General features: G+C 42.3%; 1 protein-coding gene across 1 annotated transcript in view; it reads left to right on the top strand.

Moving 5' to 3' along the window:
• Positions 1–22,969, top strand: part of piezo1 (piezo-type mechanosensitive ion channel component 1) — a 94,046-nt gene extending 71,077 nt beyond the window's left edge. Inside the window, 20 exon segments of the mRNA XM_044213011.1 lie at positions 378–554; positions 809–1,067; positions 2,238–2,426; positions 5,432–5,569; positions 5,723–5,984; positions 7,621–7,752; positions 9,817–9,824; positions 9,827–9,964; positions 11,101–11,253; positions 11,683–11,744; positions 11,943–12,101; positions 12,334–12,481; positions 13,943–14,131; positions 14,387–14,479; positions 15,451–15,623; positions 16,501–16,623; positions 16,716–16,795; positions 17,387–17,576; positions 19,854–19,995; positions 20,282–22,969. Coding sequence (XP_044068946.1) covers positions 378–554; positions 809–1,067; positions 2,238–2,426; positions 5,432–5,569; positions 5,723–5,984; positions 7,621–7,752; positions 9,817–9,824; positions 9,827–9,964; positions 11,101–11,253; positions 11,683–11,744; positions 11,943–12,101; positions 12,334–12,481; positions 13,943–14,131; positions 14,387–14,479; positions 15,451–15,623; positions 16,501–16,623; positions 16,716–16,795; positions 17,387–17,576; positions 19,854–19,995; positions 20,282–20,410 — 2,944 coding nt within the window. The 3' untranslated portion in view covers positions 20,411–22,969.
• The last annotated feature ends 2,800 nt before the right edge of the window (positions 22,970–25,769 follow it).

The raw sequence follows: 25,769 nt of genomic DNA, 5'->3' as shown, positions 1-25,769 counted from the left end.
GGAGTCCTTCTGTGTGCTGTAATGAGCGCGTGTCCTTATTCAAACATGGATGCTCTTGGGCTGGATGTGATAAGTACCATGGAACCTCCTGAGCATGTTCATTCAGGATGAATCCTCTCTGTTTTGGGCACCTCATTACCTTTTCCTCTAGCAATACCCTCAGGACAAAATGGACATGTCAGGGTCACTACTGGTTAGACTATCTAAGGACAGTTAATAGTGTGTTTGTTTTGCCCACCTGTTTCATAGGGTGGCAGCTAGAGGGGCTTTAGATATGAAGTCTTGTTCTGAAGAATACATTTGTTTACAATAATCCACTTGTCACTTTTTGTGTATTTGCATTTTTACGTGTATGTGTGTTTGAATCGCTCTCTCAGCTGCCTGGAGGTGGAGAGCGGGGGGTTGACAGGCCGGTCTACCCCCAGGCCAAGGCTCAACAGCACTGGGAACCTCTTGAGTCCAGAACCCCCATCCAGCAGCATGGAACTGGTACCAGTGCCATCCAAACAACAACACAGACACTCCCGAACAGCCAGCGAGCTGCTGGGAGACAGGTAGATACTGTGATCCACAGTGACAGCGGCTACTGGTTTCATTTGACCACCTTGGTTTCACAGAGTGCTTTATGTGTAGCAGCAGTAATACCACGATGTTTGGGTCATAAATGTGTTCAAGGGAAACTATAGTTTATTACAACTTGCTTTTTGTTTCACAGCTCTGGTCATTGGTTCTATGAGTTGTTGAAATACTGGTGATGAATACAATGATAAATTAATACAAGTTCATAGCTGTGACCTTCTCTCTGCAGGCAGTTCTTCATTGAGGAGCTAGAACAGAGCAGAGAGTTCTATAACAACCAGAACCGTCTGCTGAAGTTGCTGTTTGCCATGTACAACCTGCTGGCTGCCAACTCAGAGCTAGTCTGCTATTTCATCATAGTGTTGAACAACGTGGTCAGTGCCTCTGTGATATCACTGGTCCTGCCCATACTGGTGTTCCTATGGGCTATGTTAGCTGTTCCAAGACCAACCAAGAGGTTTTGGATGACTGCTATAGTCTACACAGAGGTATGAACACTGAGAGACAACTTCAGAAACTTTAGTAACTTCTTTGCCAGAAGCCATCAATATTGTTTATATTGTTTCACTGCAAAAATACCAAAGCATCAGTGGCTCTGAGGTGCAAAACAGGACAATATTTCAAAAAACGAGCATGTATTACTCTCTGTGACACTATGATTTTGGGAATTACCAAAGTCACAAATTCTACACATTGGGCCTTTAAAGATCCACCAATCAGTATTCTTTATATTATGACAAAATCACAATGGATCATCACCAACTCTGCAGCTCTACGGAGCTTTGTAGCCTCTTTCAGCTCAGTGTTTTGGTTTTACGGCCTGCAACTCTACTGTTTTGGTTCAGTCTCAGCGCTCTCATCGTTTCCAGCAGCTCTGATAAACCCACTGTAGACTCCCTGCTGAGCACCAAACAGCAGACAGAGAAACTTAATGACTAGCTGGTGAACATAGTGGAGCATTTAGCAGCTAAACAGCCAGATATTTTCTCAGAAGTTGGTGGAGACCAAATCAGGGCTAAAAGGAGAGTGAAGATTGGACTTTCATTTAACAGGTGACACAAACACCGCTCCAAATGAATGCTAACACATCAACTTTAATAAGGTGATCAAATGTCAAATGTTGTGTTTACAGCTTGTTCTCCTGCACCCAAGTGGCCAAAAAAACAAGTTAAAACAGCTTCCAAGAAATAACTGATTTAAGCTGATTTTAACATTGTTTTAATGTGAGGGTGTTCCTAAATTTTATTCACGCTACCTCTAAGCCACAGCCGCCCCAATCTAGGCAGGTTTCTTTTGCAGCACTGGCAATAAAATAATTACAGAAAATTGTATTCAGGGAGGGCTGATATGGCATGATGAAGGCAGACTTCCACTCAGACTCAGCCATACCCTTGTGATCTCATTATCTTAACCTTCAGAGCATCTCTTCTAATTGTTTGTTCATCATACAGTATATGATATCTCAATTACTGATTATTAGAGATCTCTCACCACTGTAATCCAATTACTGAATTACAGTAATGAGTCCAAGAGAAGTGCTATATACAGGTCACAACAAGCTTACATATGTTGCTGACTGGTCTGATGAGGTACAGCATGTGTACTGTTGCCTTCTCTGTGCCCCTTTCTGGTTTGACTGCTGGTCTTCCTCTTTCCAGGTGATGGTGGTGGTGAAATACCTTTTCCAGTTTGGATTCTTTCCCTGGAACAGTGTTTATGAGATGACTCTAAATGAAGACAAACCTTTCTTCCCACCTCGCATCCTGGGCCTGGATAAGACTGACAACTACATCAAATATGATCTTCTTCAGCTGCTGGCTCTGTTCTTCCACAGATCCCTGCTCATGGTCAGTTAGCATTTACAGTGATTACATTGATGGTTACACTCAACAACTCGTAAGCAAGGACATGTTAAAGTTGTGATACAGCGTGAAAGCAACAAGAGCATAATTGGCCACCTTCCACTTTTCCAAATAAAATAATTGCAAATTTTACAGTTAGATTTAGTGCTGAAAAGTGCCCTCTTGCTACCCAAACATTACAATCTGGGTAACAGAATGCACTGACTTTAGATACAGCCAGTGGACATTGGACCATTTCAGTAGGACCTGTCAAGCTTTGAATTCCAGTATGAAGTTTACAATGATAATATCATATTCCGTTCCTTGCTTTTAGACAGAATTAAGAAAAGCAGGTTTTTCATTTCATTTTATGTTTCATATATTATCTGCTGTACCTAATTAAATTGCCTCTTAAAGGAAGTTTTTCCTTGCCACTGTCGCCAAATGCTTGCTCATGGTGGGATTTGTTGGGTAAATAATAATATAAAGAGTTCGGTCTAGACCTGCTCTATAGGAAAAGTGCAATGAGATAACTTCTGTTATGAATTGGTGCTATATAAATAAAATAAATTGAATTGAAAAATTGAAAATTGGAACATTGCAAAAGGGCCGTGGATATGCATTTGATGGCTACATACACAATATCAGGAAAACTCAGTACTGTACTGTAGTGGTGAAAAAGACTAAGGCCTCTGGTTTCACAGCAGTAAACTAGCAGCAATAGTCACCAACGCTGTGCTGGTCCACACTGCTGCTCTGGGTGTTTGAACCTGATGTGGGTGTGTTCTGAATGTTTTCCGCGTACTCTGTTCAGCTTTGACCAGCAATAGCACCTGTGACAGACAACTAGCAGACAAATCTAGACAAATCTCCCCTTTTTTGGAGAACCTCTGGACATTACATACACAGTGTCCCTATAATATTATAGTGATATCATATGAGAAAAAATATCAAACTCACTGTCGGTACTGTATTCCTTGTTGTCCATGTTGTAACAATCCCCTGATTTGTCGTCTCGGTGACAAGGCGCAGCTACCGAATGCAGTTTGAGGGCTTTTTTTCAGCGACTACTCGACTAATGAAAACTTGGTCGACTAAGACTCTTCTCATGGACTAACCGTTTAGTCGACTATTAGGGGGCAACCCTAGAATGGACATTCTTGTACAATTCAGGATTTAAAAAAATTATATATCAATCAAAGGAAATATAAAAAAGTAAAAAAATTAAATGAAATCTAAAAAAAAATTAAGTGTCTAAACATAATAAAAGCACAATAAATAGTAAAATAATAATAAAAGTCAATATACCTTCATCAGGGGTCAAAAAAAATAATTCTTTAAAATGTAACAGTGTGCGTTCACTTTTTTTGTTTGTCATAAGGGTTAATAGTCTGGCATCGGCAGGCTAATTCACAAATGCGTATTAGTCTGGAACCTCAACGGGCGCAGACCAAACTGCCTCTGGACGCAATTGGAAAGACCTACAACCAATCAGAGCAACGAAAGGTGCTGAGCGACACATGCAAGTGGGGGCGCTGCTCGGTCCGTTTTCAAGCAGGAAAAAAAATGGCGGCCTGGTCACAAACTTTCTCAAACGACAGCCAAACAGTACACTAAACTGTGTGGGAAATAGGCAACGCAGTAACAGAACCTGGATTCAGATCCGATCAGCGCTGCCTAGTTTGACAGTTTGAGTCTCGGGAGCCTGGTGCGTTGCGCTGGACAGACCTGCAGACTGGACGCAGACCAGGACCTACAACCAATCAGAGCAGCGAAACGTGTGACATGTGACTTTCAAATCTGGACCGGTGACGCTCCTCTGTCAGTCATCGTATCAAACGTGCCCCATGTTAGATAAACGGCTGCGATTGGCCCAAACAGATCCAGGACGGCAGAAATCTGTCTGAAATGGAAAGGGGGGCCAGACGTATCTGCCAGACCAAATGAAACATGAGCTCGGCAGATTCGTCCGGTTCCCAGGCTAACGGGTTAATGTATCTACGTACAAATTGAATTCAACCAGAAAAATATTAAGGCTTGGGAAGGACTTAGAGAATCTTGCCTTATGTATGTGAAATTTACCAACCACAAGTATAAGATATGTCATGTAAGTCAAAGGTTTATTATTACGTTCGAGTTTAGTAAGAATGTTTTAGAATTGTTATAGAATGTCCAGTCTTGTTATAAACAAACTTCTCTATGTCCCTCCAAAACACAGATGAGGAGGGGCGGTGACAAAATAAATGCACACCTGCTTCTGGCTCAGCACCACAAAAGGTGCATTTAATATCTACAGTATGTCACTAAATTTGGAAATGCTGTGGTGAAACTACAATGCTCCGAGGATGGACATGTCGGTCACGTTGATCGTTTGTTTCTGTAAAAGACCGAATGGTGCGTCGCTTTAAATGTTGCTGCCGCAAGGAATTGTGGGATGGCAATATTTCCTTTCCTTTCGTAAAGAACGGTCCAGTGTATCCTGTATCCTGCTAAAGGAGAGGAAGCATTGAAGCTCCTTAGCATTTAGAGAACTCGAACAGCTCTTATCATGGCTGCCACTGAGATACTTCCGGGTCATTTCACTCAGTTAGGAACCTTCCTAAAGAAAAAAGATTGGGTACATCCCAAAGCTCTGTTATTTGTCATTTCCTCGCTCCTCTACCCTCACTTGAACCGGAAGTCGTTCTGACCTTCGTCATTTATTCGAAAGACTAAATGCATCACCGGTGGGCTATAAATACAGAAAGCAGATGTGCAGGTGTATGTTCAAGAGGTAACAGGCTGCAGAGAGAAAGCACTGCTGCTCTGGCAGATCACTGTGTACCTTTTAGTATTAGCACAGTGCACATGTGTGCAGTGAATGGGTTTGGTGATGTAGGAAAGTGGCTGGAGGGAGGGACAGAGAGGCACAATGTGACAACTTCCCCAAATCCAATAAAGAGCAAGATAGAGCCAACTTAACTTCAGCCTTTGTATTTTTCTGTGTGTGTGTGTGTGTGTGTGTGGCACAGCGTTATGGCCTGTGGGACCATGAGGGCCCCCTGGAGGAGCAGAGCCCCTCACCAGAAAGTTGTAAGGATGAAGGAAAAACTAGAGATGAAGGTGGAAGCAGGAAGGAGGAGGAGGAGGAACTGGACCAACTTGAAAAGGTTGGTTGCTATTATTATCAATAACCACTTTTAAAGAATGTGTTCTTGGCCATTGACCAAAGCAGTGATATCATGTAATAGTATCAGCAGACTTATTTTTAAAGATATTAGACCACTTTCCTAGTTTTTAAAGTCTATTGTTTATCAATGCAGGATAATGTGGACTATGTTGAACCGAGTACCAGCTCTGCTGCTGCTACCCCACAACCTCCTGCAGCTGAACCAGCACCCACTGGGTCAAAACACGGACAGGAAACTTCGTCTGGGCTGAAGAACACGTTGAATCCTCCCAGCAGTCAGAGGGAGGATAAGATGGAGGGAGACCATGAGCAGGTGATAGAGGAAGTCCCTAAGAAAAGCAGCAGTATCCGCTTCCGCAAGAAACCTAAACAACCCAAACAACAGTGCAGCAAAGGTTTGTGGCTTCATTATGTGTAGACTGTGATGGTAGAGGTGTTAGTCATAACATTACCTCTGGCTGCATTCCATTAAGGTATCACATCCACGGACCTGGTATTGTGCAAGCTTCCTCACTTAGCTTTTTTTCCTATCTACTATGACAAGTCAACATTTCTGCAGTGATTAAAGTCCATTCTCACCATCCTCTGTAGACACTCTGTAGACATCATGATGGGTGCACAAACCATTTCAAATGGCAACTTGCAGTGCTGAGGACTCAAAACCTTCTTTCCTATGTTGGAACTGCCGGGGGGGCTGTGTATCACTGCCACTGTATACAGTGATTGGTCGGGTTTGTAGAGGTGTGAAAGTAGGCAGGGTTCAAACTTCTGTCTTTTAAGCTCTTTTTTCATTGTTCACACACCTACTAACAATTGTGTGCATTCATCATGTCTGGCCCTGTCTGCGATGCCAGGCTTTTCACCTCGTCTAGTGCCGCTCTTTCTAGACTGTCGCTGGGACGGAGGTGCTTGTTCAGTAAAATACCTGAAGTAAGCTAATATCCTCTCATTAGGATAAATAACAGCAATAGTCCCAAACTATTTAAACATATGCCACATCGCATGCTCTGGGTGTACACGAGGGCTGTCAAAAATGAACGTATTATTTTTGGAATGAATTTTTACTGATTAACACTTTAATCAGACAATGAGACAGCAGAGTTCCCTTGCATATGACCATCTATGGTGCATCATAAAGGCTGAAAATTGAAGCAGGAAATTCTGTATTTCAGACAGACAGACACGCTCTGACCTGCAATAGTGTTGCCCTGTTTGGTCTTCTATAAGTCTCAACCATACCATGCCATTGCGCTAAACTGATTTGCTCAATATCTGGTTTTGCGATAGAGAACGTGCTAAGTCTTGCTATGTTCATCTGTCAGTACTTAGATAACTCCTGTGTCAGTAGTAGAGTGTCTGTAGATTTGTTTTCCACTCCTATGTTCCTGTTTTTCTTCCACCTAACAGTCAGCAGCCTCACACTTTTCTGATCCGCTCTCCTACAGCTGTACTGGGACTGTGTTTTCAGATACTGCTAATGCAAACTGAGCATTTCCTGCTATTGCTTTCACATTAAATATGGCGTGGGAGGAATGGTAACAGAACCCGCAGCCACAGTTAGCTGATAAAGAGCAGGTGCTTTCTGCATTTTCTACAAACCTCCATCATCCTGTACAGTCCCGGGTCTGCGGGAATCACAACCTCTGATCATGGTCGTTCACAGCATTGTTCAAAGTGGGTATCCCATCTGTATGCAAAAGACTAATAGGAGGACTGAGACAGGAATGAGGCAGCTGTCTCAAGTATTAGCTGTTGTTGGCAGGCATGATTCCTGGAGCTAACAATGACAACATACATGCTGGCATTGTTGGCTGCAGGAATCTTCACAAATGAAGACTGCTGTTCCAAATACCAATGTTATTGTGGGAAGCTTGAAATGCTGCTTGAACTGAGGTAAATTTGACTGTTTCTTGGACCAAAAGACACTGACATAGCATGTGTAACAAAGAGAAAATATGTCTTTACTTTTTATTTATCTGTGGTGCTAATTCTGTTTGAATCCCTCCTTGGTTGTGGCTCTGACTGTTCCAGTGGAGCCCACAGCTGAGAGTGCAGATCCCTGTGAAGAGCCAGTGAAGAAGAAGCAGAAAGGCAGGAGGAGAGAGGAAGCCGGTCAGAGATTGCTGGCTGTGGGACACAAAATAAAAATGTCTTCATCTCTGGGTGAGTGGGGTATACAGGCTATGATGTCACCATATGCGGAAGTCACCACAGTCAACCTCTAAGAACATTTATATATATATTTATATCAATATATTTCACATGTTAAAGGTGTACTGTGTGGAGTTTTTTTTACATGTATTAGTCGCTTTTTATTGCCAATGTGTGAACGGATTGTAACGCAGACCTTCCCCGACTTTCTCGGTTGCCTATAACAGCCTGTGGACTGATTTCTATGTAACGGACTCTGGACGGTTTTCTCGCGAAAATCCAAACGATGTGATTATTTATGTGCGTTTCCGACTCGAGTGCCTTGCCTCTCTTCAGCTCCCCTACAGCGGCAACAGTGTGCAACAATAGCTAACGTTAGCTTAGAAATGGGGTCAGCTAACGTCAACAAACGACTGGCGCCCACCCATGACAGCTACAGTAGTTCGGAAAAAAGCGATACGGGGCACTGAATTTGATGAATTTACTGTTTATCAGACCACAAATGAGACAATAATTAAGTTGGAAAAAACGATAGACGCCACCAGGCCTCACTGATTACTGTACAAAAACACAACTTTATAACTTTATTCACTGATTTTTCTGAAACTGGATCATATTATGGAGGAAATATTTTCTGGTTTTCCCTCTGATGTCCTCCGGCTGCTCTGCCTCAACTCTGTGATTTACAGAGTTTCCTGATGCACAGATAGCTTTACCTGTTGCTAAAGTAACAGCTAATTGTTGCTAACTCCGTTAGCTAGTTAGCGCAGTTAGCCGTGCAGCTAGCGGTCATATTAGCTGACTCTGCCCGGGCTGGGAGCTCATAGCACCAGGGGAGTGTTGGTGTTTAAAACGCTAGCACAGGATCTTTGGACCGACGGAGGCCAGTTTGACGACAGGTGGTTTTCTTGCCAGGTTTGGCTCCTGGGACCCCGGGGCTGACCCTGCCGTAACCCCCGCCCAGGCCTCCAGAGGTGGGTTCTGACTGATGCCCGACCTCCCTTTTTAGGGCAGGACAATTAATTAAATTTTATTTTCAATTCCGACTTTGGCTTCCAACGATTATGAAAACGAGATAATCAAGATAAAACAATTATTGAGCCGCATTCCGTTTCGCAGTGATGCTCTCGTTTTGTCTTGTGTTATAAATCCAGTGCACCCCTTTCTTTCACAGCGGTGCGCTCTCACCCCTCCCTAAAAGCCCAAACTTACGCTCAGCCAGGCTGTGGCATTTTAAGTTAAGCTTGAGCCAAGATGACAGGGGGTTAAAACTACTATAACTTGCTAGTCACCAGTATTAGCTTAAGCCTATGGTCTTTTACGCTGCATAAATTAGGCTAGCGGACTTTTCCTCTACTCATAGCTTAACAAATTACACATTATTTATACTTTTCTTACTTACTGTTGGTTTAAGTCACTGCATGTCCCGACAGAACGCCACGGTTGAAGTTCAGCGTTATGTCTCAACTCCAGTAGTTCACCTGTCTCTCCTCGCCTGAGTGTGTGCTAACGGCGTCCCATCCACTCCCCAAGGCCGTCGACCCAGGGACACACTGCGCTGCTGTCTCCTATTGGCTCTAAGATGCCGTTTAAAGTTTGATTACTGTCGGTTACCGTGGCAACGGTAGAAGCCTCCTTCGAACCATTCGGGTCAGCCCTAAAACGACAAGTTTTTAAAACAAATGTAATAAATGCATAATGTTTCCTAAGTCAGTGAGCAATCGTGTTAAATAATTGTGATTATGATTTTTGCCATAATCAAACAGCCCTACTCCCTTTAGCTCCTCTCCCGCTTCACGCCTCTCCTGTCCCCGCCTGAACCCGCCGTGTCTTCGTCGTCTAACGTCAGTGACACTCATCAGTGTCATAAATAACAAGGATTTTCTGAAAACTCTACACAGTACCTTTAATGACTAAATAATCAATCATTTATTAAAAAAAGTTTTAGATTAATACAAATTATTTAGTTGCAATCATAGGAGGAATTAAAAAACAGTGTAATGTATTACTCAAATGTCATTACTTTTTCCACTAATGCAGGGGTTTTAATGCACGCCATTTTGTTTTCCTCTGCAGTATTCAGAGTGTTTACAGGCCAGCTCAGGGTTTCTTCATGGGTATTCTTCATGCTGAGTATCGGGCCGCCACTGATGTCTATGCCCTCATGTTCTTGACTGATGTCATCGACTTCATCATCATCGTCTTTGGGTTTTGGGCTTTTGGGGTGAGAGATGGATGGAAGTTGTCATTTTGTAATTATTTGCCAATTATCAACCATTTACATTAATTAAATCAGAAACTACAGTGAGAAAATCTAATTTTGGGATTAAAATAAAAATGAAATTGAAATGTATTTTCAAAATTTAAACTGAAAATGAGGTCATCTACAAAAACCTGAAATGCTGTTAGAATTGAGTAGGCCTACTCAGCCAGCTTGCTTGAGTTTGCTAGGCCTGTCTGTCTTACTTTACATGCAGAGTAAGGTATTGGGATCGGACAATATTCATTACAAACATCTCAACCAGTGATCTTACAATTCAACAATTAGTAAAACCAATGATATGATGCTATGATAGGTGACAATGGATTCCTGCTCTTCAATAAACAGGCATAGCATCTAAGCAGTTTATGTTCCTGTCTAAGCCCAGACAGACTCCAGATTGTGCTTTGATTATTTGAAAATGCATAATTTATTGTGCTGTGGTTTGATACAGCAGGTTTTGTGACATGACATTTTTTTTATTATTGTTTCTATTTAGTATTTCCTTTTTTATTGTGCTTTTTGTATTCTACATCAGGCAGAAACTGTGTAAATACTTAAGATATAGATCACTTGTTGCAAAATAGCATTGCACAACATTATGGACAGAAAACATGACATTACAAGACTTGTTAGTATGTCCTGAAACATGAATTTAACTTTGTCAGACTGTGTGTGGATTTGCATCTTAGCACTCAGTGATATTTTCCTTCTTGTCGAAGCCGTCTCTCATTATGTGCCACTGTAATTTAAAGGTATGAGATGAGTACGGTGACCTGCGTGAGAGGGTATTGATTAATCTTATTTATATTCCACATCACAATTCTCCCGACTCTTAGCACTGCTGCACCTCCATTAACAAAAACAGCAGGTGCACTTGGAAATATTGTCACAGTGATATGGTGGAAATGCATTTACAATCTCTTTGATTGCAAAGTGGAAGGCATGACAAGTACATTCATTTTAAAGTTATTTTCATTATCATCACGTTTAATCATAAAGTAAATAAATCAAATGTTATTAGATATTCAACATTTTAAAGACAACATTTTAATCAGTTAAAAGAGAAAACCCTCATGGCCTGCGTCTCTCTCCTTCAGAAACACAGTGCAGCAGCTGATATAGCCTCCACCCTGTCAGAGGACCAGGTTCCTGAGGCCTTTCTGGTGATGCTGCTCATCCAGTTCAGCACCATGATCATCGACAGAGCGTTGTACCTGCGCAAGGCCGTCTTGGGAAAACTCATCTTCCAGGTTAGCATTCGTGTATCTATCTGTCTGCTTCCATGTTTTTGCCTTTAAAGAAGTCCGGAGGTGGAGGACTGTGGCTCTCTGTCAGTTGTTTATTCCCTCATTCACATATTATATCGGACACCAATGAGTACCTTCATGCCTGTGCTGAGCATTCTTTGCAATTTACTTCATCATGTAACTTTATAAGTGCCTAGATGGGGAACTACATGTTACTACATCAACTACTATGTTACAGGTGAAAACTAGGTGACTTTTGGAAAGGCCCAGAGTGGCCTGCAATATTTGTTAGGGTGACATGTTTAGAGTTTCCTTGCTCTTCATTTTTAGAATGTCTCTACTAATGTGCTTTTCTGCATTCTAAGTATTTGATCACTTTGGGGTTTTTTTTCTTCCTCTTCCTATCCTCCCCCTGTTGTTCTTTCCCTTCAGGTGATCCTTGTGTTTGGGATCCACCTGTGGATGTTTTTCATCCTGCCTGCTGTCACTGAAAGGTGAAGTCAAACTAAATTATTACTTCACCAATGGACTAAATCACAGAGAGTGACTTGCAATTTTGTCTGTCTTGGTGAAATGTTAGAACAAAAATGCATCACTCTGATAGTACACTGCCATATATATGAGTTGAGTCTTCAGAAGATTGCTGCAAATTAAATTAAACAAGCTTTAATCTTCCTCGTCTCTCTGTTTAGGATGTTCAGTCAGAACTTTGTGGCCCAGCTCTGGTATTTCGTCAAGTGTATTTACTTCGGCCTGTCAGCCTATCAGATCCGCTGTGGATACCCCACTCGTATCCTCGGCAACTTCCTCACCAAGAAATACAACCACCTCAACCTGTTTCTCTTCCAAGGGTACGGACACACAGCAAGTGTCTCAGTTTGCAATTTATATACAAATTATTTAGTCTTCTTTCAAAGATGAGATCCACAATCCGGTGGATACAATATGTGTATCTATGATGACAGAGACTAGGTGAACCTTTGTCATTATTATAGGAAACTGAGTTTCTGTGTTAAATGAGTCAAAAATCAGCATATGGTATATTGACAGTACGATATGGATGCTGTGCGTATGTGTGTGTAGGTTTCGTCTGGTGCCGTTCCTGGTGGAGCTGCGAGCAGTGATGGACTGGGTTTGGACTGACACCACTCTGTCTCTGTCAAACTGGATGTGTGTGGAGGACATTTATGCCAACATCTTCATCATTAAATGCAGCCGTGAGACAGAGAAGGTATGAACTGTATGAGTACAGTGATGTGACTGCAGACCAATTAAGGTTAGAGAAGGGAGCTTGTGACCGGAAGGTTGTCAGTTCAACGCCCTGGACCAGCAGGATAAGTGCCCTTAAACCCAACTGTTAAAATTGTGCTTTTTAATATTAATATTACCACTACCATTAAATTATTATTATTATTTTAAAATTCTATGTGGACTTTGCATTGTGCTACTGTATGCTCTCTTTCCTCCTGCTCTCTCGAGCAGTTGAAAAACATCCCTCTCCCAAGCAACATCTTCCAGCTCCTCCTGGGGGATCCCGAGGCATTCTCAAGCCAGCACAATGCAAAATCCACATAGAATTTTAATGGGATAAAAATGCATACAGATGGAGAGGGAGAGAAGGAATGAGGTGCATCATGGGAAGTCTCCTGGCAGTCTAGGCCTATAGCAGCATAATTAAGGGATGGTTCAGGACTCACCTGAGCCAGCCCTAACTATAAGCTTTATCAAAGAGGAAAGTCTTAAGCCCACTCCTAAATGTGGAGATGGTGCCTGCCTCCTGAACCCAAACTGGGACCTGATTCCACAGGAGAGGAGCTTGATAACTGAAGGCTCTGGCTCCCGGTCTACTTTTGGAGACTCTAGGAACCACAAGTAACCCTGCATCCTGGGAGTACAGTCAGGTAATAAGGTACATGGCACATGTACCATTATCACTAAAAGAGGCAGAGGAATAGCTAAACATTTGACACACCGAGCAGGAGAGTAGGAGAGTAAGAGGGAGAGAGAGAAGCCATTGCTAGCTGCTAAGCTAAAGAACGGTAGCTAGCAAACTGAATACCGTGTAAACTGTGGGATTATACCGCATCAATCCGCCTGTCGATCTCAAGCTCCTTTTTTTGGGGCAGCAACTCATTCCCAACCAAGACGGAGCAACCCGCCATTTTCCGAATAGCCAGGGGCTCGTGAGCATCCCCACACCCGTCCGGACCCCCCTCGCCCCGGGCAACTCCAGAACAGGAGAGAGTCCAGCTCCTCTCCAGGAGTTTGGTTCCAGACCCAGTGCTGTGCGTGGAGGTGAGCCCAACTATATTCCAACTGGGCCCCATGAGTCAAGGCCCGGCCAACAGATGCTCGTCAGCGAGCTCCCCTCCCAGGTCCAGCTCCAGGAGAGGTGCTGCAGCTCTGACATTGCCAATTCATCCAGGGTCTGTGAATAGTCTAGCCCCTCACCTGGGACCAGTTATCCTTGGGAGTCCCTACCAGGAGCTGTTGCCCCCGACAACACAGCTCCCAGGCTCACAGAGCTACACAAACCTTAAATACACAAAGCCACTTTCCTCTAAATTATGGTTAACATTACATGTAAAGAAAATACTGAACTTTTGCAAAAGTTTAAAAAACAATTTATTATGTATTGCATCATATTTAAAAAATATTTATTATTTCTAAATAAAATATTTTCTGCCCTCAGAAATACCCACAGCCTAAAGGGCAGAAGAAGAAGAAGATAGTGAAATATGGCATGGGTGGACTCATCATCTTCTTTTTGATCTGCATCATCTGGTTTCCCCTGCTCTTCATTTCATTGGTCAGATCAGTGGTGGGTGTGGTCAACCACCCTATCGATGTCACAGTGACTGTTAAGCTGGGAGGATATGAGGTAATCAACATTTCATACAGCAGTCTGTTCTACTGTCTCTTAAAAACATCCAAAACTGCTTTCTGGGAATTGTGAAGTCACTTCCACTAAGCACATCCCAGATTTCAGTATGCAAAGATTAATTTTATTCACAGATGGTATACAGTACAGCCAAATGGAATATAGGTACAAAATAAAACACAAACAACACAGCATGACATAGTATATCAAATGTGCATAATTCACTAGTGTTTTTTTTTCTGTGGGTATGTCCAGCCCCTGTTCACCATGAGTGTGCAGCAGCAGTCCATCAAGCCCTTCACAGAGACTGAATATGACCAACTTACCAAAATGTTTGGAGACAATGCGGTGCGTAGTGTTTTTAGTTAGATTTATGTGATTTATGTACTGCTACTTTGTCTTTCCTGCTGTACTAAGTATAAACAAGTATCAGGCTGGTCCTTTATAGTTTTGGCAGGCTCGGTGTGCCATTCTCAAGTGTATTTAAACAGTCCTGTCATCCTGTAAGACAGCAGAATGACAGAGCTGTGATGTCATTCAACATGTGTCTAAATCCTGTCCCTCTTTAGAGTAGCTCAGAACATGGAGCTGCAGGTTCTTAAAGTATTTTTCACAAAAGTTATATTTATATTTGGGGCTTTGAACAAAAGCATCTGCAAATGAATACATTCAAATGTAAATGTCTGGTTCCAGCTGGAGTGTTTCTTTGAATAGCTCCTCAAAGAAGCAGGACAAAAAACGTAGACGTAAACTTTTCTTTTTTTGTCAGTCAAGCCAAACACATTATTTTCCACTGTTTCCTTTCCAGACGCTTTGCCTTTTCTCTCTCTCAGTTCATCATTCTCTTAGTGGAGTAACCTATTTGCTGCCTCTAGTCAAGGGTGTAATTTCCACTGGAGATGGAAGGGAACTTTCCCCCCTCACTTTTAAAATCCTGTTTTCTTTTTAGTAATTGTTTAAAAATTGAAGTGAAAGTGAATTAAAGGCGGTTCTTGCTGACTCTCCTCTTTACCTTATGTCATTGCTGTCACCTGTTCAACAAAACAGACACTTCTCTAAATGTATTTTTAACTTCATTGGCAGCATAACCAGGCATAACCTGATCCTCAAAAATATTTGTTTAAATCACATTTCCTCATGACTATATGGCACTAAATAATTTGTTTTATGTTCTATGTTTGGTGTAAACATCTTATAACATTTTCTAGCATGGTGCTGGTCATTATTGTGACTGAGTGTGTGTGTGTGTGTGTGTGTGTGTGTCCTACTTGAGTTGCTGCCTATTTTTCATGCGTAATTTTGTGTGTATGTGAATCTAGGTAGCCATGCAGTTCATCACTCTCTACAGTTACGAGGACATAGTGACGGCCATGATCGAAGGTAGTTCAGGATCGGTATGGAGGATCAGCCCCCCCAGCAGACAGGAAGTCATTAAAGAACTACTTGGAAGTCCTGTTGACCTAACACTACGTCTGGCCTGGAATTTCCAGAGGTAAAACCTTTGCTCTCCTTATTACAAAATGGCATGATACTATTATGCATTATGCATAATTACCACCAAACTAACTGGGTAATTATCAACATTAGCATGCTAAAGCTGGCAAACAACAGCTGAGGCTGTACATTGGTGGTGTGGCGTGCTTTTGTAAACCATGCCACCCCTTCACAGGATTTTTTTTTGTTTGATGCAGGTAAAGAGAATGCAACCCACGGGTCAAGTCCTTGTCTTATTTTTCATTTATACCAGGAATGTGAAAGCAAGGTCACACAGATATGATGTCGGGAACAGCAATACCACACTGAATGCGCAATTACCCAATAATGTATATCCATCTCCCAAAATCTGTAAAGCTGTAAGTCTACTAGATTTCACTGTACAGTCTGATTTCAGTTCTTTTGGCCGGCAGGTTCGGTCATCCCAGATGGTATCAGCATTTTGAAAAACTCTACTTTACAGTGACAAATCTTTCCATTGCTCATTCTGTAAGCTGCTATTCTGACTGCTGCACACCTGGAAAACTGACCAAAATGCATCCGCCGTTAACCTGCCATCCCCCTCTCCATCCCCTAGTAGCAGAGAGTGTGATTGCGACTTTTTTTCTGCGTCCCGCCCTACTGTCAGTTTCGTCTTGAATATATAATACTCTAAACTATATAGCTACGGGAAGTCGGTTCGCTAGTTGCGGGTTAACTAAACGAATGAGATAATACAAGACACATTATATGGATAGCTGTTACGATAACCTTTACATTTAAATATTTGTTTTCCACACTGTAACACAGTTCTTCTGCTATATCAGTGATATTACTGGGTATATGTGATGCATCTTTGAATGTTTTTATTTCTAAAAGCTATTTTTGTCTGACAGGGACCTGGGTAAAGGAGGGACAGTGGAACACACCTTTGACAAACACTCTATAGACCTGGAACCTGGAAACCCAGTCAGAGCAGATCTGGCCTCACTGCTGATTGGCAATCGCACTGAGCCTGTGTAGGTTTGCTTTCTGGAAGGACGTTTATGTGTTTTATTTAATACATATACTGTAGTTGTATCTTACAGATGGTGTCTTGTCTCTTTCCCAGGCATGTTCCTAATATGTTCCCTAACTACATCCGTGCCCCTAATGGAGCTGAGGCCAAACCAGTCAGTCAACTAGAAAAAGGTTAGAGTTCATTAAGATACTGTTAAAATGTATACAATAGAAGTGTTTTGGGGGGGAAATCTTTTTAAAATCATTTAAAGATCAGACTAGATAGTCATGGAAGAGGCAACCAAAACACCCAAATGAATTAATGGCTGCTTTCTATTCTAAGTACAGTACAGAGTAACAGTTCTACCAGTATCAAGTCCAAAGTAACAAACAAGATTTCCATGAGGAAACATTAATACAAGTTAACACAATAAAATCAGACTCAGGTTTATTACCAAGTAGGTTTTCACATATAGGAAATTATAATGGAAATGCCATAATATCATTGACAAATGTTGCCTGGTCCTTGCAGTGCCTTTGTAACATTTGAGTCTCTCCTCTTCCTGAATTAATTTGACCAACTTGGTGTCACAATAACACCACAATGTTGGTAAAGTGCCTGTTTGGGTGTTTGCAGAAGGATAACCACTAAATGGCAGCGCAGTGACCCAACAGCCTAATTACCATTACAGCGACATAGTCTCAGACTAGATACCAGCTTTGATATTTGTTATTCACACCTCAGAGTGTCTGCTTTAACACAGCTGATTGGTTGTTTTGTAGGTAATGAAGATGGTTACCGGAATATAACCCTGTCCCTGATGAGTGACAGGTCACTGAATGGCAGTGGGAATCAGGAGTGGTGGGACATTGCCATCGCAGGCTGTGCCCCCTCCTCATGTGGGGTTCTACCCATGGTCATATTCAATGACAAAGTCAGTCCACCCAGTCTGGGCTTCCTGGCTGGATATGGGTAAGGAACGCACACTCACAAACAACATGTACATGGGTTGGATATATAATATTTAATACTCACAAAAATCCAGAAATAATTTCAAGAGCAGTTTAAAAGAAGTTAAAGATGTTCCAAAGTCCATGACCAGGACCAGTCGGCGTAGGTTTCCAGCTGAGATCTAGTAATAACCACTGGAGCCCAGTCCACTGCACGGGCATATAAGGAGTCAACAAATCAGTGATACATTTTGTCATAAGGCTATTTAACACCTTGAAAGTCAGCAGTAAAACTGTCAAATCAGTGCCTAACCTGTAAGCTAGAGCAGCAGCGCTCTACACAAGTTGGAGCTGGTGAAGAAGCTCTGTCTGACACAGAGTAAAATACATTAAGTAAATAAGCAGGAGACAAAAATGACAAATGACTGATTTTCTTTAGCTGAAGAAAAAAAGAAAATGTGACTGGAAAATATTCTTCACTCTGTCCTTAAAACAAAGATCTGCATCTACAATAACACCAAGACTTCAGACTTTTGATATATTTTGACAGACCAGCTTGTTAAAATAGCTGGTAGACTTTGATGGTTTGCATAACCTGTTTTTAGCTTCTCACCCAGGAAGCAGTGACTTTGGACACGGGTGATTATAAGGGGCAGCCCTGCTATAAATAGGTTCAGAGCAGGTTTTGTTGAGAATCTGTTAGTTTTGACGTTTTAAGCAAGTAAGCTGTCCTATTTCAATCCATCCATCACTGATTTCACAGTTCTGCAAAGTGCCAGTTCAATTCAATTCAATTTTATTTATATAGCGCCAATTCATAACAGAAGTTATCTCATTGCACTTTTCCTATAGAGCAGGTCTAGACCGAACTATTTGTAATATTATTTACAGAGACCCAACAAATCCCACCATGAGCAAGCATTTGGCGACAGTGGCAAGGAAAAACTTCCTTTAACAGGCAGAAACCTCGAGCAGAACCAGACTCAGGGGGGGCGGACATCTGCTGCTGCCGTGTTAGGTTTTGAGAGAGAGAGGGGAGAGGAGAAACGAGAAAGCACAGAACTACGGCAGAGAGAAGATGTTGAGTTGGTAACATGCAGTAATGGGATAAAAATGCATACAGATGGAGAGGAGAGAGGAGGAAAGAAGTGCATCATGGGAAGTCTCCCGGCAGTCTAGGCCTATAGCAGCAAAACTAAGGGATGGTTCAGGACTCACCTGAGCCAGCCCTAACTATAAGCTTTATCAAAGAGGAAAGTCTTAAGCCTACTCTTAAATGTGGAGATGGTGTCTGCCTCCCGAACCCAAATTGGGACCTGGTTCCACAGGAGAGGAGCTTGATAACTGAAGGCTCTGGCTCCCGGTCTACTTTTGGAGACTCTAGGAACCACAAGTAACCCTGCATCCTGGGAGTACAGGGTTCTAGTCGGGTAATAAGGTGTTATGAGATCTTTAAGATACGATGGTGCCTGACCATTAAGAGCTTTGTAGGTGAGGAGAAGGATTTTAAATTCTATTCTGGATTTTACAGGGAGCCAGTGCAGAGAAGCTAATATTGTAGAGATATGATCTCTTTTCCTAGTTCTTGTCAGTACACGTGCCGCAGCATTCTGGATCAACTGGAGAGTCTTAAGGGACTTATTCAGGCAGCCTGATAATAAGGAATTGCAGTAGTCCAGCCTAGAAACAAATGCATGCACTAGTTTTCCGGCATCATTTTGAGACAGGATGTGCCTGATTTTTGTAATATTACATAGGTGAAAGAAGTCAGTCCTTGAAATTTGTTTCATGTGGGAGTTAAAGGATAAATCCTGATCACAGATAACTCTGAAGGTTCCTTACGATGGTGCTGGAGGCCAGGGCAATGCCATCTAGAGTAACTATATCTTTAGATAATGTGTCTCGGAGGTGTTTGGGAACAAGTACAATAACTTCAGTTTTGTCTCAGTTTAACATCAGAAAGTTGCAGGTCATCCAGGTCTATATGTCCTTAAGGCATGCTTGAAGTTTAGCTAACTGGTTAGTTTCATCTGGCTTGATCGATAGATATAAATATTTACATTCCATGACAGTGCTGTGACGTTCACATATTTTTCAAATATGCATGGCAACTACAGTATCATTAAGTTATGTTGCATTCAGGCAACTAAAACGTTTTGTTTATGGCTGGTGAAATTGGTTAAGATTAGCTTTTGATGTTTTCCATACCGTTCTACTTGACACATTAAATATTCTTTAAACATAACGCTTTTTTTAAATGTAAAAAGTCCTTTTCTTTTTTCCTAATCTCTCTTTCCAGGATCATGGGTCTGTATGTGTCTGTGGTCTTAGTCATTGGGAAGTTTGTGCGTGGCTTCTTCAGTGAGATCTCCCACTCCATCATGTTTGAGGAGCTGCCCTGTGTGGACCGCATCCTCAAGCTCTGCACAGACATCTTCCTGGTTAGTGTGCAGTGTGTGCATATTAATAACACGTTCTGTACATGCATTTGCTGTACTCGTGCGTACACACATATCAGAGATTGAGTAAAAAATAAATTTTCCAAATTTGAATAACCTGTTCTTGAACCAAGAAATATGGACTATTCTCTTGGTTTAATCATTAGCATAGACTTGCTGTCTCTTTTAAATAATGCGTCCACAAAAAAAACTTTCCATGTTGGAAGTGTCCTGGAAAATCATTTATTTGTAATCCTCTTCCACAAACTAAAGTTTCTGTATGTTTTAGGTGCGTGAGACAGGAGAGCTGGAGCTGGAAGAGGAACTTTACTCCAAATTGATCTTCCTCTATCGATCTCCAGAGACTATGATCAAATGGACCAGGGACATCCACAGCCGAGACCAGGACAGATACTGACTGGTTGGCTGATTACGTTTGGTTGCAATAGAACACAGTGATTTCTGAAGCTGTAACTTGGAAGGCTTCTTGAGAACACTCCTTACCAGAGTGGACATTGACTTACAGCCAAGGGGACACATGAGAGGAGACATACTGTATGAAACATCTCCTGTTGCTGGACACTTGTTGCTGTTGCTTGTTCACAGCTGCCTCAGCACTTTCATCAAACCACCTTACACTACAGACTATTTCAGTGTGGTGACATCGATGGCAGCGGGATTGGACATATCGCCCATAGAAGGCAAAATCAGGGGTCAAATTGAGCTGTGTTTGTTAATGGTCAGTCAAAGGTCAAAGGTCAAACACAAGAGACACTTCATTCACTGTGTGGCTGAAACCTGAAACTAACTGTAGGTTGAACCATCTGCAGTTACTGCATCAGTATGGTGATTGATTTGAAAACATGCCATGCTGTCTATCAAACTTAGAAATGTTTTTAAAATCCTTCGTTCTTGTAAATGTGTGCAGCAGCCATGGGCGACTGATCAGGAACCGAGGTTTGACAAAACAGGTCAGATTTAAAGGGCCATTTTAGGTTACATTTACCTAGTCAGAAGAAGGCAAACTCTGAGTTTGGACTCGTAATCAAAAGCAGCTCTGTCAGTTCCAGGCCACCACAGGTCCCAGGTTCAGGGACAATGGAAAAGAGAGCTGTGGATCAGGCTTCTGGGAGACAAGTTTGCTGATGCAGTTCCTACTGGTTTTCTTTAGTTGACACTTTAAAGTTAAATTCAATTCACTTCAATTAAAAAGACCTTTTTTTTAATTAAAAAGTATATACAGCAGAGCACACAATTATATAAAAAAAAGATATATAAATATACTGGTTGCACCTTTGATCATAGTTCACGACACCCTCAGACAAATGTTGGATCTGAATGTGCCCAAGTAAAATGAAGGAAAATTGGAATGTCATATTGAATCATAAAAAAACATTTTGGGTGTAAGTCAAGTCAAATTGATTGATATAGCACATTTCATACAATGTAAGCTCAATGTCAAAATGTATATGGTGCATATTCCTAAATACATTTCTATTCAACCAAATTACACCATAAACGGGTTATCAATAGGGGCCCACTGCTTATTCTGGTCCGCAGGCCCCCAGCGGGTTAATCCAGCCGTGCTCTTCAGCTGCTTCATCACTACCCATAACACCTGCACGGTTGATCTCAGACTACCATATCAGAAACTTGAGCTTGTCTTTTTGGGGGAAAACACTTGCTCCATAAAAACATTTTTAATCTTACATAAAGACAGACATTTGTATCATAATTGGTGTTTCCTGGTACTTCCTTCAGCAGTACTTCAACAGCTGCAGGACTCCCATGGTAACCACCAGACATTAAAACTGATCTTGAATCTGGAGGCTAATAATTCCTGAGTGGTGATGGAAAATGGAATGGAAATATACATGGCACGCACACTAAACTTCCAAGTTATAAAACATGTCATTATTTACTGCGTTGGCTCACAGACCTGGGGATCTGTTCCAGACAGCACACTGCAGTTTCATTGTCTACCTGAAAGTACAGACATTCTTTTTGTCAATCTACACACTCTGATTTAGACATTAAAAATACATGTTCCTACTGTATAAGAAAAAGATCTTGGTTTTACACCACCACAAATGACTGGAAGATAAGGGAGAGGAGATACAGTTAAACCAGCCACGGTATTGTGAAAGCCATAGAATGACCTACACCTTTCATTGGCTGATACCAGCCACTGAAGAAGTCCACTGTGACAGCTTTCCCGGCTCACTAAGCTGTGGAGGAACTGCAGCTAATAAAGCACATCTGTCTGTTGTAATTGGACTGTCGTTTGTCAATCAAAATGTTTATAGGAAAGTGCAATGACAAAGAGTTCTACAAGTTTCTACCGATGATTCTTAATGGGACATTTCCACCAACTTTTAACCACTGTGCATTTTCCTGGTGTTAGTACCCAGAGCGGACCTGCAGACAGGAGATGGTGGTGGAAAGCAGTGTGTGGGTGGGTGTGCCAGCTTACCAGGGTGGTGACGACACTGCTTCCACGGCGAGCCTTCTCATTTTTCCTCAGATCCACAGGTCTTTTCTGTTCTGCTAATTCTCCCGGTCAGAAACACAGAAGTGCACCATCAGTGTCTTCGGCAGGTTGAGCTTCTTCAGCTGCCGCAGGAGGTTCATCCTCTGCCGGGCTTTGTTGGTGAGGGAGCTGATGTTCAGCTCTGAAGGTTTCTTTTCTTTACAAAATGCTGAATTGGATTTGGGTGGAGGAGCTTTGTGGCTGTTGGCTCGTGGTCTGACCCTTTAATAATTTCTTGTGATCGCCATTCACTCGCAGATATTTCCCAGACTGGTTGGATGCTTCAGCTCACTGTGTCGTTTCAAAAATCTGTGACCCAAAACACCGGCACGCCCAGTGCTGCCAAACACAGTGCATTAGTTGCAAATGCGTTCAGTTCAGCATGAGAGTGTTCAATGAGCAGCGTTCTTTTAATCATGCAAGTTAATAAACACACTTTTGCTGAAATGTGTTGTTGTTGTTGTTAGCTGCTATGATTGATTTCCTCTGCCTCAGGATTGCAAGTGTCCAGGGTCAGGAGAGGGTGTGAGAGGGAAACTCACTGCTGCAACTTGACTGTGGTTTGTCCTCATGGATGAGCTGCTGGGACAGAGGCATTCCACCACCCCCCGTCCTAATGCCTCCACCCCTGAGGACACAGCAGGGCCAAGTACAGCAGTGGAGGAGGAGGAGAAGGGCCTGCCAGTTAAGAGAAAGAGAGAGATGATGGAGAGGCTCTTCTCTCTACTTGAGAGATTGGTTGAAAAATAAAAATTAATTGATATTGAATGAATGAATAAATAAAGTAATCGTAGAAAAGGTTTCAGTCACAGTCATCTGGACACTGTTTTCAGAATCAAGACGTTTCGGCTCCCATCCGGACGTCATTCTCAATTGTGAAAATGGTCCGGGAACTCAGAAATTTAAGCTACTCTGTATTGCTTAAGCCCCGCCCTCAGGGAGGAGTCTTCCTGAGTGTCTGCTGTTTACCCTGCCTAGTTTCACCTGAAACTGACCTTCTTTTGTTTCCATGATGGCCCAGTAATCAGTAATTAGGCCTGTTGTTTTCTGGCTGCACCTCCCTCATCACTGTTAAGTACCTGATTAGCATATGATTGGCTTGACTATGGTGTTAATACACTGTGGTAAACAGTTGGCAAATGAATCTCAGACCACCATTTCTGTTTAAAGAGGGGTTTTCTTTTTTCACAAAAATGGTTTCTTTGACTCCTCTTTCAAACCAACTCTTCTCTCTACTTAGAATCTTCACCTCGCTGTCTTCAAATGTGTGGTTTGTAGCTTTTAGTAGCTTTTAGATGCAAATGCACAGCGCTCTGCAATCCCGAGTTAGCATGTCGCCTGTCGTTAGACGACACATTAACTGGGCCATCATGGAAACAAAAGAAGTTTGAAGTTTCAGGTGAAATTAGGCAGGGGAAACAGCACTCAGGAAGACTCCTTCCTGAGGGCAGATTCTGAAAACAGTGTCCAGATGACTACGACTGAAACCTTTTCTACGATGGAACACTCCTTGACGAATGAGGGACTACACCATCTTAAATAAAGTAATGCTTATTTCATTTACAGCTGTTTTTACAACTATTTACAACAACGTAAACATACATAAGAAGTGGAATACACAGGGTGTCTGCAGGTCATAAAAAAGCTTAAATTGAATTTCACAAATATTAGGTCTTAGAAAATATGTTTATGTATATTTTTGTTGAGCTGAGCAGGGAGTCCCTGGTGGTGCTGCTGGTCCTGGATGGACTGTCACAATAAAGACTCTGGTGTCTTCTGTCAGTGGGATATCATCTGGGGTGGTCTCCAGAGTGTGTTTGATGCCCCACTTACCAGCCAGAAGAGAAACACCAGGATCTCAACTGTGGGACCCCAATCGTGTCTCCGTTCCTGGTTGAGAAGGTCCAGCAGCACTGGCAGGGCCTCCCTGTTCAGCCAAAAATCAGGCCTTGTGTCTTGCTGGTTAAAAACCTGTCCAGCACAGGAACACTCGGGTTTATCCTGCAGTACAGGGGTCTGGGCTGGTTTAGGGAAAGAAGAAAAAGAAAAACTTTAAATTAATAATAGCTAGATATTAAGTGTGGAGAGCTTAGATAGATAAGGATTAAAGGTAGATAAGGCTTATCTGTCTACTCAACTCATTTCAGATGATTCATGACAAAATATTAAATATCCAACAAATATTTATTATTTTAATATTTATTTATTAAAGGAAGGTTAGGGTTATTTTAAATACGATAACAGTAATGTTAACATTAGCATAACTGTTACAAATTACACAGCCTAACCAATGTTAATGTTGGAGGAAGTACTCAGATCTTTTACTTGAGTAAAAGCAGCAATAACTGTAAAAATACTGCATTCAAAAGTACAAAGTATTAGCATCAAAATATACTTAAAGTACCAAAAGTTAAAGTAGCCTACAGAATGACCCATTTCAGTGAGACCGGGTGGACTCAGTCTTACTGTAAAACACAAGTTTATTAACTGGTTTTAGTTAAAGTCGCGATATGGGGCACTGAATTTGATGAATGTGCTGTTTATCAGAGCACAAATGAGACAAGAATGGGAATTGGGAACACAATAGACGCCGGAGCGGAGTGTTTATAGGGCTCACTGCCTCCTGTACAAAAATCACAACACCTTTATTCACTATATTTTGGTGAAACTGGATCATATTTTATGGAGAAAATATTTTCTGGTTTTCCCTTGGATGTCCTCTGGCTGCTCTGCCTCAACTCTGGGTGACTTACAGATACCGTCACCACAGCTCAATTAGCCGTTGTTCTTCCTTGTTTGCACGAGATGCTCTTCATCCAAACAAGTTAGGTAGTCACATGCTGGCGGCTAACCTGCAGCACGCTGCGCTGTCCTCCTCCTCACGGCTAACCTGCAGCACGCTGGGCTGTCCTCTTCCTCACGGCTAACCTGCAGCACGCTGCGCTGTCCTCCTCCTCACGGCTAACCTGCAGCGCGCTGCGCTGTCCTCTTCCTCACGGCTAACCTGCAGCACGCTGCGCTGTCCTCTTCCTCACGGCTAACCTGCAGCACGCTGCGCTGTCCTCCTCCTCACGGCTAACCTGCAGCACGCTGGGCTGTCCTCTTCCTCACGGCTAACCTGCAGCGCGCTGCGCTGTCCTCCTCCTCACGGCTAACCTGCAGCGCGCTGCGCTGTCCTCTTCCTCACGGCTAACCTGCAGCACGCTGCGCTGTCCTCCTCCTCACGGCTAACCTGCAGCACGCTGCG

Source organism: Siniperca chuatsi, linkage group LG11, assembly GCF_020085105.1.
Source record: "Siniperca chuatsi isolate FFG_IHB_CAS linkage group LG11, ASM2008510v1, whole genome shotgun sequence".
NCBI classification, from domain to species: Eukaryota; Metazoa; Chordata; class Actinopteri; order Centrarchiformes; family Sinipercidae; genus Siniperca; species Siniperca chuatsi.
The sequence above is the reverse complement of the archived record's forward strand: the minus strand, read 5'-3'. Positions and strand labels throughout refer to the sequence as shown.